Genomic DNA, 15551 nt, shown 5'->3' on the forward strand with positions numbered 1-15551 from the left:
ACTGCACTATTCAAACAGGCCCAGATTTATACGGCAGTTATTTGTGTGAAAATATATATATATATATAAAAGCCCTTATTCAAGGGAGGCTTTGAAATATAGCACAAAAAATGTTGACATCTACTACAAGTGATGTCATACAGCAGCAAGTGAGGAGGGGGGGATGACATTCTTCTTGGTATCGTTTGGGATTTCTTCCTGTGCAAATGAATGCAAATGCATGAATCTTTGCAAAAATAACCAACATATATCACTTTTTGCTTTCTGTTTGCTGACAACTGAGCAGGTTAGACCATCAATCTTTGGGAAAACTGAAAACAGCTGATAGTCACTTGCTCACTCGTTGGCGTCCAGTCCTGTGAGGTGTTAGCGTGCAGTTCTTGTCTACTTTCACATTTTAAATGTTCCTATTCAAATTTTTTATTAATGCCAAAGTTGTCTGATTTAGAAGGGGGTGAAGGTCATAAGATCAGACAATCAGTTTGAACAAGTTCAGACCCAAACTTATTCTTTATGAATATTTTGTTCTCAGTCAAATTCAAATTTCAACAGTTTTTGTTGAAAAAAAACCCCACTTCCTGTGGAAAATGTACATCTTTCTGGTCAGTAAAAAGCATTGTAACTTCATTACCATCAAAAACTGCCCTGAACCTGAAACACAGGGTGCCTTAAACAGATTGGAAGATTACGAGTCCTGGTCATTTTGTTGCTATCCCATGCCATGTTGCAAAGGTGTTCTATAGCTTGATTCCTGCTTTTTAAAGAAAGGTATCTATAGTATTGGTGGAAAATACTGATTGCTAATGCTAGCCTTGATTAACAGTAAACGCTCTGCTAACAGCACACAGTTGTTTTTTTATTATCACCTGATAATATCCCTGAAATCGGCAGATTTTCGAGGGGTTTGTGGTATTTGGCGTGTGCATTGACTGACTTGATTGTCAATTATTGACACTATTTTAGGCAGCATCCAAGTCTGATACTGGTATCAATGGAACAAGTCTACTAAAAATATCTTGCTTCCACTGATAAGCCGTCAGCAATATTGTTTAAGATTCTATAATAAGCAACACCTGCAGAGGACTCTTTATTTTTTTTTTGTGAGATCTCTTTTTTGGCACTATTAACACAGACTCTAGTCAGCAGAGTAGTTTGTACACTTCACTTCAGGAGCACAAGATTTTTTTTAGAGCTCCTTTAAGATCAAAATACCAATATTTGTTTTATAAGTCCACATACGCACACTCTCTTTCAATTTCTCTTTGTCCCTCTGGCCACACGAGTTGGATGCCATACATTTAAATATAATTCAATTAATGTTCAGTGCCAGGGAAGAGTTGAGGTACTGTACTAGGGGGATTCACATCCTCATGGGAATGTCTTGAAGTTGTTTTCTGCAAAAATGAAAATATGAAACGTATACAGTTTTTGGAGACATCTCAAATTAGAAAACATATTTATGCTTTTATGAAAGTTGTGAGTAAGGTTATTATTTCTTACTACTTTTATACATTTATTCAATTCAGTCAGACTAGAAGCAGTGATGAACCTGATTTTAGTTACTTGATTCTTCTATTTATCCACAAATCTTTGAAGTCATTTCAAACTTGTAACATTTGTATCCGAAGATAATATAGATCTTATTTGTTGCCGTTTCATCTGAATTGTTTTAGCGAATGAGTAAAGGGTGTTATCTATAGGAATGGTGTCAAGTTTTGCCATACACATGACAAGTTTCAATGCAGCACTTAAAAAGAAACGACATATTTCTTCATCCAAAGATTATCTGTGAAAGTATTTCCACTAATGTCAATGATGTGGGTGACCATGATGATGCTGATTGAAAAACCTCCTGAATGATTGTATTGTCTTATCAGTTTGTATCATTCATGTTTAGAACAGCTCTTGATAAAGAGCTGGAGGATGTAAGGCCAGAGTCTGAAGGGTTTTTCCTTCCTCTTCTCTCTTATCAAGGACTCTGCGTCCACAGACGACATGTGGTAACACAACCTCCTACCACTAACACAGCATAGCGTTTACAAACCACCATCCTCTCAAGACCAACAGCAGCTCAGCTCAGCAGTCTGTCTCTCCGTCACTCTGAGCTATTGGTTTCTAAGAAGGGAATTTCATGGGAGGAGGAGAAGAGGGAGGAGAAGAGGGAGGAGGAAGAGGAGTTGCATGCACACAAACCTGGAATAGTGCAGCACCAGTCCACTTTGGAGTTCAGGATCCCTGCCGTCTCGTCTCCCCTTTATGTTCACCCACTTTAATACTCTTCTCTAAAGTAACCCGTAACAAGTGAGTCCACAAGGTCTTCTTTCTTTTTGTTAAATAATCAGCTTAAGTAGTGATTTTCTTTTTTTTTTTGCTGTAATTAATTTGATTCACATTTCCTTGTGTGTGTTTGTATATTTCTGTTTTTGTGAAGTGCAATTGTCCTGTACAAACAGCCTGTATTTAATGCAGCTTGATTTTAAGTTAAAAAATGAAAGAAATGAAAAAGAGAACCTTTTTATGCACTATCTGCCTTTTCCTGCTCTTCTGGAATTGTAACAAATGTCTATTCAGTGAATATTTCTGCTTGTCCTCCAGGCACAACAATGTCTCTGCGCTTTTACTTTTCTTTATTGTTTTTTTTCAGTTGGTCTATGCTCCTTTTTAAGAAACGGGTAAATTGTATAGTTGACAGCACAGTAAGCTCTCTATATCATACCATTTAAATCCTAATTATATTTTCCCTATGCTTTTTTTTTTTTTATTGTATTTTATTTTTGTAAGTGGTTTTCTGTACATGCTTAAAAAATAATGGCAGTGTTTTCTCAGTCATTTTGGAGGTGTGCAGTGAAAAATACTTTTTTTTTTTTCACTTCTTCAAGGCATCTGATGAAAAAGAAAGACCCCTGTTAACACATTTGTCTGTGCAATAGATACTTGCAAGCGTGCGTGGGTGCTTGTGTGTATGTATGCGCGCACATGTGTTTGTGTAGAGGCCGCTCTCGTGCAACTTTAATTTAAAATTAGCTGAGGTGGTCAGACAACAGACCAGGCTGGAACTTAAGGGAAATGCTCTAACTCGTCATCTCCCCTTTTTCAGCAAGTGTTCCCTGACAACTCAAAATATAGACTTTACTACTTCACTACAAACAGCTTTGGATAACAGAGTTTACATGCTGTAATGCTATTTGAACAACGTCAAGATATACATCACAACTATACTGTAACCTGAGATGACACAAGTAATTCACTTTTCACATCGTGTACAATGGTTTGCAGCTAGTCAGAGCTTGACTAGTTTCCAAACCTAGTGTGTCATATTTGAATACCAGTTTCTAAATGTACATTATTCGCAGTACCCGTTACGGGTGCCATATGATTTATAATCTCCTGTTTCAGCTTTATGACAGCCCATGCCAAGTTATGTTTTTTAAGGAATTCATTTTGTTGTGTGGTACAGATACACTTTTTTAGCTTCTGCCTTTGACATGTGTTGATTTGACTCATGTGAACAGATTAAGCACTGATTTATTTTAAAGAATTTACTACAGCAGGAACTCTTGACCCTCAAACTCAAACAAATGTCCCCCCCATGCTCTTCAGTTAGACATTCAAACCAAGAACAAATTCTCTCTTTACATTGAGTTCTTATTGTTGCATTGCATCTTTTTTATTCCCCAAAGCACCACAGGCCATAGCACAGCACAGTACAGTTCATAGTCTGTGGGTTGATTTAGATTTGTTTTAAAGTTGATTTTCCCCTCTGCAAAGATAAGTCGGCAACTAAATCTGTTTTTTACACTCAATAGATATTTAAATCCTGCAAGAGAAATGTTTTTTTTCTTTCTCTTTTTCGCCATTTTGTGTTAAAATTGCAAATTGTTTGAAATTTATGTATGTATATATTTTTGACTTTAACTTTCAAGGAATAAATCATGTCCCTTGAGGTAGTTTTTTGCCGTGGAAAAAAATGGATTCTGGTTTGTGTTGGGTTGGTTAGTTGGACGTGGATATATTTGGCTAATATTTCCCTCTAATCACCTCTGAACACACAAAAGTCATATACCGGTAATACATTTGTAATTCTTCATACATCACCATGACAATCCTAATTATTCCACCGCACGTTTCGGTTTTGTGGTTGGTAGCTTATTAATGAATTTTAACTTTCATTAAATCCTAAATCTCTAAATGAGCTGCTCCCTGATCTGCTCTAAAAAAGCCAAAGACAGCTCAAACGAAATGATTCTGAAATCTATACTATGATAAACAATATACTGTAAACCTGTAAAAGATGTTTGAAGGTTTAACTGTAGGAGAGTAAAATGAACTTTTAAGATTTCTATTTATTCATAACTTTTAGAGGTACTCTGTTGAGTTTTTGACCACTGGGGGTGCTGTTGAGATCTCTTGATGAGCACCTCCCTGCTCTACTAGAATGAATAATCAATAGATCACTGGATGTATTGGAGAACACATTTGCTGACTGCAGAGGCAGTAATGTGCATATTTATAGTAACTTGGCATTAAACTGTAAACTTTCAGAAAAATGCAATTTAACCACTGGCTGAAGTGCAGGTTTGCGTGGAATATCATTGAACTTGTTTGTCAGGCCTTCGGACACATACGTGTAAAGGTACAAAACGTTTGTATGCACACTTCAGTATGTGTTTGAAGTGAGAACTCCATGGAGTACGGCTTAACAGTCGGCCACTGTAGAAGTGACATTATTAACTTAGTAGACCTTTTAAGACTGCAAACATGTCTTGTTGGAAATGTGTTGTAAGTGTGTTTGCCTTCAAATGTATCTTCACTGAATTTTCACCTTTAAAAAAAAAAAAAAAAAAAAAGCAACAAACCAAACTGCAACCAAAAAAAAGCAGAAGAGTAAAAAATGTCATGAGTCATTAAGTTTTGGGTTAAAATGACAGATTTCTATCACTTGTAAGTATTTACTTTAAAACACTCTTCAAGTCAGTTTAATCAGTTTCTTTCAGAAGAACTTGTGGAAAAAGCTTGACATGTAAGCAATATAAATCAGATTTTATAGTTCATCTGTATGTGCACTAAATATCTCAGTTTTCAACACCCATTGTGCAACTCATAAAAAACATTTCATGCATTTTTTAAGGAACAAAGACAGTTTCTTTGCATCTGGAGAACATTGATTCCCCAACACTTCTTGGCCATTTGCATCGCCCCTAAAATGTCCAAATTCAGGAAGTGACCCTTTAACCATTACTGGTTTATTACACATTTCTTTAACCCACAAACTAAAATATTAATACATGTAAAAATCAACCTTTTTTTCATGTTCAAAATCGCTGTAGCTGGAATGTTAACAGATATCGGAAGTGGCTTAGCTTGGATTTTTCCCATTTTGGTGTTTAATTTAAATTATGTTCCGTTTCTCCCCATCCCTGACAAAAAAAAAGTGAACAAAAAAAAAAGGATCTCAAGCATCTATTGTCCTTGTTTTCATTTGTAATGAACTGAAATACCTCATAACATGAATAGGAAATGTTTTTGTCTTGTGTTATGTAGTTTCAAACTGTTCAGAAAGCCGTTCATGTGTGGAGACTTCAATGTACGCAGTTTTTGTGGTTCTCTCTTTTAATGCTTTTCAACACTGATCTATTTGAGCCGGGTAAGCCTGCGCTCATGTAAAGTATTTGACTGAATTGTGCTGATTCTAACAAACAGGTAATGAAATTAGTAACTAGAAACACTATTGGCCTTGTGGTATAAGCTGACCCCACCCTCCCCCACACATATGTCCACACAGACACACACACTCCCTTAAACGCTCACCTGGGTCATTTCACCTCCTCGTCCACTTGTGTGTGGCTCACTTAGCTCAAATCTAGAATTGTATGGAGAGTTCAGGGTTTTAGACATGTGAGACGTGTGAGAAAAGTAGATGTGACTACATGGCGATAGTCATATGCACTGATCATCTGTATAATCAGCTTTTTCTCTTTTTTTTTTTTTCCAGAAAATTGTTATTGTAGAGAAAAAAAGAATATATAGCTATTTACAGAGTTACCTTTGGTTGCCTGGAATGCATCCTGTATATTCTTGTACGGAGGACTACCTGGCAGAAGAGATTTTAAATGCTTGCACCCTCGTATACATATTGATGTACCTCGGTTGTGGCGTTTACTGTGTGACCCTTAGCAGTGGCGGTTTATTTGTCCCCTCACAGGGTGACCCGAGCCTCACTTTGCTGACCTTTTTCAGCTCATAAATAAGCTCACCGATTTGCCTTACCCAATCTCATGTTGCCCCCTAAAGTACTTGTTCAACTAAACACTATGAGGAGTGATGCTGCTGACATTGCACCCTTACAGATTTAACAAACTGTCCCAATGTTAGGGTACTTAAGCTATCTACAAAGTGACTTTGTCCTCGTTTTCACAAGGTACAACTTTTCAACCATCGCTGGTTTGTATGCTACATTCTCTCCCCATGTTACTTTTTGAATCTAGGTATTGAAAGCTTATTTTCACTGCGGCCGATGTCATACTTTTAACAAATGCAAGTGTTTTAACATGGTAACCTTGTAAGCATTCAGATATGTGCGTACATACATTCATGTCTGCTCTATTTATGGTTACATTCAAGAATAGCTTTAGTGTGTTGTAGATACGTATTGTCAATGTTGATTCAAATGCTTCTCAGAGGCCTCTGTGAGTGATTTTACAAAGTTCAATAACTGTATATTTTGTATTATGTTCTAGCTCCAAAGGAATGGCAGGAAAAAAAAGAAAATGTTTAAAAAAGCTTTGTTCCCTGAACTAAATTGTAATATTTGTGTTGTCGATTGAACAAATTGCATTCCTTGCTTGTGAATTGATGCATTTCTCTCCCTGCTCCTTAAAATTGTTCCCCTCTTTGCCTCCTTTCTTTCATTTTTTAGCCTTTGAAGTTTGAATAAAAATTCTAGTTTGCAGAATGTATTACTAAATAAATGGGTTGTCATCTTGTACCTCTCATTTCATCGCTTTGTATCTGTTTGGGCATTATGTACAAATTAAACTTTCGTCAGGGGAAAACAAAGACCAATCTTAGATACCGGTTTTAGAGGGAAACAAAATAACCTTGAACTCAAAGAGGTTTCTCAATGCCAGTGATATAAAGTTGTTAGTAAGAGAAAAGACAAGTTATATTATCTGTTACAAAGCTGATGTGTTTTGCTCATCCAGGAGATGAACATGCACAACAGTAACTTAGTTGTAATTATGCTGCAAACTATTAAGTACAGACTTTTTATTCTGCACATAATTCTCATTTTTAGCTGGAATTCCTCCTATTGTGTGCTCTGGAAAGCTGCAATACAGGACCTAAACACATGGCACTAGCTTTATCTTTACAGTTTTAACATATATAATGTAGAAAGGAAAGCACTACCAATGACTCTCAGGCAGTCCTTGAGTTTGTGTCTTCTGTTTTATCTTATGGTTTCATCTTAATAACACTCCCCCCCTCACCCCCAAGACATTTTTTTCAAACAATTGTAGCAGTTTCCTCCAAAATACTAATATACTTGATTTAGAAAACAAAGTTTTAGCAAAAGTACTTAAAACTGAAATATTGGTTACAAGAAGAATGTGATGTCGATGTTTGATAATCTTAACTTTTGACTTTTTGTTACACCTTTGATAGTGGTAAACATGGATGTTTCGTTCAAATGATTAATTTATGCAGACTATTGCCTTAATGTGTAACAAAGAACATAATATACATTGTTGTTTTTTTATCGCGACGTTAGAAGATTTAACAAGGATTAAAGTGCTCAAAAGTTTCACTACTTTGATATGTTATGATACAGCATGTCTTGAAACAGTACAACCTTTAAATTTAATTGATTAATAGTATCGAAAAGTACAGAAGATTTAAAAAAAAACTTCAGATCTTCAGACACATTTCTAACCACAGACTGCTGCAGGGAAAAAGAGAGATCCTTGTTTAAAGTGCACAAACTCATTAGCAACGTTTAGGGCCAGTTAAACAGTGTTCAGGAGAATTCAATTTTTGGCCATGAAATACAAAAAGGACTTCTGTTTTTGTTGCTGTGATATCGAAATAGTTTGACTTAAACTAGTATCATATCAAAGTTTAAAATTCTGGTATTGTGACAGCCCAGTTGTAAGACTACCTACAACAGATGTTTGGGTTCTTAAATTAACTTGTGGATTTTTCAAATATTCCTGGGAATTTATTTTTCAGATAATCGATGCTGATCTGTGACTCAGACATAATCCTAAAACATTGGAGGACCTCGAGTACACTTTTCTGTCTCAACATTGAACAACATTGAAGTGTGCAGTTCAATGCTTCATTTTGTGTCTGATTATCAACACGCCTTTTCTCTCATCTCTACATGTTTCAAGCCCCCTAAGCTTCCAAGAGTGCAAAGGTGCTTGTGGACTTATCAGGGTATCAGAGCCATGTCTGCCCCCCCCCCCCACCCCCCATGTCTCCTGTGTCTGTGTGTGCTTAGTGCATGTGAGGGGCTCTCCAGCTCGGAGGGAGGGGTCAGGGCAGTCCACGGCCACTGGGATTAAGAACCGTGGGAGGGATTACTTTAAATGTCAACATAATGTCATGAGCCGTGTTAGAAGGTCAAACGTTCAAGCGGTGCTCAGTGGTGAGCAGTTAATAGATCAGGTACAATTTGGATTGTTATGGCTCCTGTGATGGTCAACTGGTATGCTAACAACAAGCTATTTTTGGAGACGTTTTTTGTGTCTAAGGATAAATTCATCATGCATTCATCAAGATACTGAAGGAATGCAGTTTAAAGTGTCCCTTCACTAACTCCTTAATAACATCTAAGTGCAAATTTAGCCGGTTACCGCATTTTAATGAGTGGGTATGTTCTAAAAGATAATGTCAAAAAAGTCACTAATGCTGTAGCTTTTATCTTTTTACACGATTAATGACCCATTGATTAAAAAAAAAAAGAAGAAAAAAAACTGCTTCTTAATCAGGCTGCCAGCTAGCCAGAGGGGGGCAGTGTTAATAGCTGAGACAGATTAACACCAGCTTCACACTCAGGCAAGCTGTCCTAGAAATATAATTAACAGTTTCTTTATTTTAAAATAGATAGAATAGAGAATTTAACACTTTTTAACTTACAATTGAGTGAAATTTGTCCTTGAAAAAGTTTTCCTTTGTTAGATTTACCCTCTGTGTCTTGCACTCTTCTGAGCATTGGGTGTGTCCTTGTTCATTGGCTAATCTTGTAATAGAAAAACACAATAAGAAACATCCTTCCTCTCATCTAAAAACAAGTTTATTTATTTAAACATGTCCACCAACCCCCCTCTTGAGTCCTTTACATGATAGAACACAAAATGTGACCCATTAGATCCCCTCGCCACCTGTGCACCCCTCATGAGTCATCCTGTGCTTATATTCCTCCACATCAAGCAACAACAACAAAAAAAAAAAAAGTAGGCGCATTGGCAGAGGCCATCATCAACTGAAGCTGGCTCGTCATCTGCCTGCCATTGTTTAGCGCATGTCATGCTCTGCTTCTCATGGCGGAAAAACCCATTTGAGCTTAACTAATGCAGCCATGCAGACGCAGCAGTGAGAGGTGGGGGGTGGTGGAGCACACAGACACCGCCGCATACTCTGTGTGTTATGGTCGCTGCGCTGAGGTCACTGAGCTCCACATTTGCTAATTTGCTTTGGAGAGCACTTGGAGCCAGATTTTTCAGGGTTGCAGGGAAATGTTTGATTGAGTTAAGCATAGGAGAGAAAGAGAAGTCTTTGCCAGGTGTTTCATGGACAAGACGTAGCTCAATATGGATCAAATCCAACTACATTCACTCTGCTGTTTCTCTCCCACCATCCGCCATATTTGTTTTCCCTTCTCTGTTTCCTCTTTCTGTGAGTGTTCTCGTAGCCCGAGGTCACTTTGTCACAGAGAACACAAGCTTTTCTCACTTGGTTGCGGCGATTCAATGATCGGTGTGTACAAACAAGCATATCAAGCAGGGATGACATGCACCACACTCCCCTCCTCCACCTCCTGCTCTCTCCTACAGACATCCAATATGTCCTCCCTGCACTCTCCCCCCCCCCCCCCCCCCTTCTCGCTCTCTCTCTCTCTCTGTCTCTCACTTTTCACTCTCTGGGACTGAACGTCCCCTTGCACGAGGTGGGTTACACAAGCTTCTGCCCTGGGAATCCCGGGCCGGCTCATTATCCCGGACCCCTGAGACACACAGCTCACTGTAAACTAGGACATCAAATCGCGCAGGCTTGTTAAAGAGCCACAGATACTCTCATCAGCATCAGCACCTTTCCTCCTCATTAGGCCCTGTATCATACTGTCCTGTCATTCCTCCACACTGACCGGAGGACTCAGGATTAATGTCATCTCCAGCCAGCAGGTCAGCACCGTTGTGGTTCAGATAATGCGACTGATTGATTAGTGTTGGCGGGAAGCTGTGGAAACTGTTGAAAGCTGCCCACGATCATCGCCACTCTTATCCATATTTCATTGTCAGAGCTCTTACTTAGAATAACTCGTCCGGCAAGAGGCTGATTGCTTATGTCTCACAGCTACAGGGGATGAACAGCAAATGGAGGGTTGCGATTATCTTTACACAGGTCTGAGTTATTGTTTTTCTAGATATGTTGTGATTACAAATGTAACGGCTGCCTGGACTTTGTCCAAAGGTAATTTCTTAATTAAAAAGAAATAAATATTTTTCATTTAGCTACGACACCTGCAGAGTCCTGGTCTAAATGTGGCTTCTGCATAAATACCAGGTGCAGCACTTGGACTCCAGAGACCAGGTTTCACATCCTGAATCCTGTGTGTGGTTAGTTTTATACATTAAAACACTTAAGATTTGGTTCTGTTAAATGTTGAAATTGTCATGTTGTGCTTTTTTCCTGTATTAAAACAAGACCTCAACATTTCCCAAACTTTAAATGAGAATTGAGAGGGCCTGAAAATAGCACAAAAATAACAGTAGACACTCTGAGAGGATTTTGTATAGAAATCTACAATTCAGTTTTTTGTCAGTGAACAGTTTCCTGATATGTTCCTTATCCACATTTCCTACACAAATCAAGCTGAATTATGATCCATTTTATAAAAATGTTGAGTTGCAAATAATTTGTATTTAAACATTATTTATAGAAGGTTTGTGGGAAGGCATTATCCTCCTCTGCTGCTTAGAATTTATCAATTTTGATTGAATCTTATAAAAGTCACGCGGGTAGACCTCCGACATGATGTGATGATCTTGTTTATGGCTTGTTGCTTAATTTAACTGAGATTTACACCTCAACTGCCTCTACACCAAGATGTACAAGATTGAACTCAGCTTTGACTGTAAAGTCAAGGTTAAAATACCCAGTTAAAGATAAGGTGTTATAATGGTTAATCTTCACTAACAGTATACAGTATTTGTTCTGTACCTTTGTCACTGTCTCCTGTCAATCCATAACAGCAATTTTCTTCATTACGCTGTTTGTGTAAGACCATCTATTGTCCTCTGCAGTGAAAATGTATTGATGCCACTGATCGCAAACTGTTTTTCTTTTGTACCTGTGCAGCCTTTTCTCATTCCCAGCATGCTCTCCTGTCTGTCTCTGGGCTGTGCTCAGATGGAAACATTTATTCTGTTGCCGTCTTCTCGTCATATAACGTCTTCTCTGGGCCTTCAACCAGTAATATACTTTTTCTGTTTATTATAACTTCCGTCTCTCCATCCCTTATGCATGCAGCGTGATATCTGGTATAGCATGCAGCCCATGGTGGGGAAGGGGGGGGGGGGGGGGGGGGGATTGAGTCATTTTCTTGCGCATGCCGTCACTTCACTTCATCTGTTTATCTGTGAACTTCACCCACATCTGCATCCCGCTCTTCTTCTCCTCCCCAGGACCCAGACATCCTCTTCTTCCGAGGTTTCAGCTAAAACAAGAACTAATCAGAGGATGTCAAGCAAGCATTTACTGCCTCATACTTGTGCATTATCACGATTAAGTACTGTATCTCATTTCATCGTTTATGTACACCTCTGACACCTCTTTAAAATCATTCTCCATCATAAACACAACAGTCTCAGCCATTAACATCTATTCAAACAGTGATTCAATCCTAACTAAAACACAAAATAAGATACTGGAGGAATGGGAATTTATGTTTCTTATTTGACATGATCATTATGGTTCAATTATAATGAAGAAAGTGTGTGATTAGGCAAGAGCTTCCCAACAAACAGTATGGGTTTCTTTAAACTCTAAACAAAAAGCTCAGGGTATTCTTGATAAAGTTCACCAGACACAGGTACTATGAACTCTTTTAAAAGCAGTTTGTTTTAAGTCTTCATTCAAATTTCAACTATCAACTTGACAGAGGAGATTAAACACATTTTGGATTGATTTAGGAAGATTTCACTTAATTTTCATTTTCCTGCTATGTAGACTGCAACCCCCTTCATAAATTTCCATTTTAAACCAGTATGTGGAAATCCCATCTAAAAGGGACCTGAAGCAGATATAACAATAATATTTGGTATTGCAGCTGTTTGCCACTGTTGAACGTGTAATGTCTGTCTTCTCTGACAGTGTCTCAAATCCCCATAAGACATGTATGACTTTGTTAAGCCAGAATACGGCCATTTAAAACCCAGTTCTAGTCACGTTATATGTTTACGGCAATAAAGGAGCTTACTTTCCAAAGCCCTCCATCCACTCTGCCATTATGTCGGACTCAAGAGGAATCAAGTGGGTCGTGCTCCTGAGGTTCTTCTCTCGCCCGTCACACGACTCTTCACTGAATAAATAGCCTGAGGTAAACAATGGTGCTGCTCTACGTTCCTGCTTTATGGCCGCAGGCTATTTATCCAACACAGCCTCCAGGTTTGCACTCAAGAAGTCCAGAGATAATGCTGAACTGTCTTGTACTGTGTATGTATCTGCATGCTGTGTTTTGTCCCTTGGGGACTGATGGGAACACCTCCAATGTTCTGAGGAATACCACATTGTTCTCTGTTAAACGTGAACTCAAATAAAAACCTTGAATGTAGCTGTCACTGTACTGAATGGTGTGTTGTGTGAAAGCCTTCATACTGTAGCTTGTTCGTTTTAGGTCAACGGTGGATTAAGATGAGGTGATGTTTCCTCCGTTCAGTGACATCTAAAAGGTTAAGTGCCTTCAATGTCTTTGTGTCTTTGTCATTATCCACCACTGTGACTCTATTCTCACTAAACACACTCACTCTCATACATTACATTATTGCTTACACTAAATTAAGCAACAGGAAAGGAACGGTCAGAAACAGTGCAGCCTTCAGGTCTGAATGGATTTTCATACAGTATATGTCCTAGTTGTGTGCAAAGCACTAAGGGAATATCAGATGACACTTAATGTCAGCCTTAAAAATTTCTGCTGCATATCATTGCGCTAAGCTTTTTAACAATTCATTAAGGTCTTATTTGAATTTTTATGCTTATATACTCCCCACTTCACCAGCAGATTTTTGCATATGAACTCTGACTTCTCACAACCTGAATCGAAAGTACAAAACACATGTTTTGTCTTTTGTAACAGCTTTTTCACAATACCATGAATCAAAGCTTTTTAAAGTTCGAAAATACACTTTTTGGCCGACTTTTATTTGTCTGTTTTTTTTCTTTCTTTTTTTTCTTACTACAAATCAAAGTTTTGTTCCAGTTTTTTCAAGTCTGAATGTCTTGAGCTGGCTTTGGTGCCTTGCTGAAACCAAATGTTCCTGCCTTTCAAAACTTAACTTAACTTCACATAAAAGAGCAAACACTATTGAGCACTATATATACACTATATAAACGCCTTGAGGGAAGCCCTTGTAACAAGAACATACATTATTCCTTTTCTTTTGTTAAGCAGCATAGGATTGTCAGAAGAGAATAAAAAGTAATCCCACTTGTTACGTTGAAATGGTAACAACAGACACATTAGAATTTTTCGATTTCTGTACGCACTTAAGGATTTTCTAAATGGTAAGGTCATGAATGGTTTATGATTCTCACCAATGAACTCTTCCTTCTTGTAGTAACCCTTTTACATTCCAGGCACCTGCGTCTCAGATGGAGGGGTTTTACAAGGGATAGACATCTAGAAGGAAATACACCTCTGTTGTCATCCTTACCCGTCATCTTTGCGTTACAAAAAGTTTGATATAGAAGAAAGAATTTGTCCTTTCACTTTATGCCTTGAGGAAAAATTAGAATCTTAAGAGTTTAACTTTGGAGTTTCTCAGATTTACATTTCTTTTTCTTTTCGTAAAATAAGATACTGTTGATGTTTTTGAAGCTGATATTTTTACGTGAGCACACAGCTCCGGTTTGGATAAACTGATCTATTTGTTTTATATCTTAAGCCAATTTTTATATTTTAATATATAATTTATTTGGTAATTAAAATAAATTCTATAGAATTGTGATTTGAGATAAAGACAAAGAGTTCATGCTCATTAAATGCCCCCATCTCAATCTTATACATCTTTACATACATGAATAATATTGCAGGCTAAATCTATCTGAGAATTAAAGCTTTACAAAGTCGTCCCTACAGCTGTGGAAGTTATATCCATTCATAATTAATTTGTCATTCTCTAAAAACAAGGCTGAATTGGATAAGGAGCTTGACTTCCAATACTGTTCACCTCTATTCTTGGCATAATTAAACTACATTGGGGGGGGGGGGGGGGGGGTTATTTGGCACCATTTGGGCCCCATGCACCCTGCATAAACAGCATTTCCCCCGCAGCAGCAGCAGCAGTCATTGAAGAATCTTTTGACTTCCCTGCCCAAATTATTTCTGTTATTCCTCTCATTTGGCAACCAGGCTTCTTTGCTGTGTTTTGTGAGAGGGTTTCCTTATTCACCGCAAGAGGAAACTACTATTTTGGGTGGTATAAAGGCACCCATGTTATTGCCCTGTACACAAACACAATTCATCAACAGGTGTGGGAGGATTTTTTTTTTTCTCTGCAGAAGGATGTTACTTTTGGAGTGTGTGGGGTAAGTGTGTCAGAACAAAAGTGCCTCTAAAGGGGCATTCAGCCTGCTGGAGGATTTCCTCTCTGTAGCGCAAATAGGAGAAGGAAGTCTTCATACAGCTGGCTGTTCTCAAGCATCCATGCAGCTCAGTTAAATGCACTTTCTTTTGCTTTATAATAAATATTGAGTTTTGACAATGATCAGCAAAGCTTAAAGTCACGAGTCATGTTTGAATTAACTCCTCTTATTTAATGCTCACCTTCGCTACCTGTTTTCATGTAAGAAATCTACAGATGAAGAATAACGTGTTTTTGACTTTTCTTTTTCAACAGCACTTGGCCAATTGTAGAGCAGCAAATGTTAAAGCACTGCTTACTGAAATTCATTCATGTGAAATCTTAAAAAGTACTTTGAGGAATGATTTTTACTCTGGCTTGCTAAATTGTGACTTGAATTGGGTAGGAAGATAATGGGGAACGCAGATGAAGCCATATTAGTGGTATGTTGATTTGTAATGGTTTTTCTTTAATCTTTTTGATACC

The 15551-nt window shown here is 37.9% G+C and overlaps 1 protein-coding gene across 4 annotated transcripts in view; it reads left to right on the forward strand.

Annotated features, from left to right (window-relative positions):
• Positions 1 to 15551, forward strand: part of ppm1aa (protein phosphatase, Mg2+/Mn2+ dependent, 1Aa) — a 34320-nt gene that overhangs the window by 9486 nt on the left and 9283 nt on the right. For 2 of the 4 annotated variants that reach the window (XM_065966122.1, XM_065966123.1), the window contains exon 6: positions 11907 to 13054. The exons of 1 other annotated variant lie outside the window; for it this stretch is intronic. In XM_065966122.1, the coding sequence (XP_065822194.1) occupies positions 11907 to 11942 (36 nt within the window). In that variant the 3' untranslated portion in view covers positions 11943 to 13054. Of the gene's footprint in view, positions 1 to 1974; positions 6986 to 11906; positions 13055 to 15551 lie in introns of those variants that run through there. One more of the 4 variants, XM_020645212.3, reaches the window with a different exon arrangement.

The sequence above is a fragment of the Labrus bergylta genome, chromosome 18 (genome assembly GCF_963930695.1).
Source record: "Labrus bergylta chromosome 18, fLabBer1.1, whole genome shotgun sequence".
NCBI lineage: Eukaryota > Metazoa > Chordata > Actinopteri > Labriformes > Labridae > Labrus > Labrus bergylta.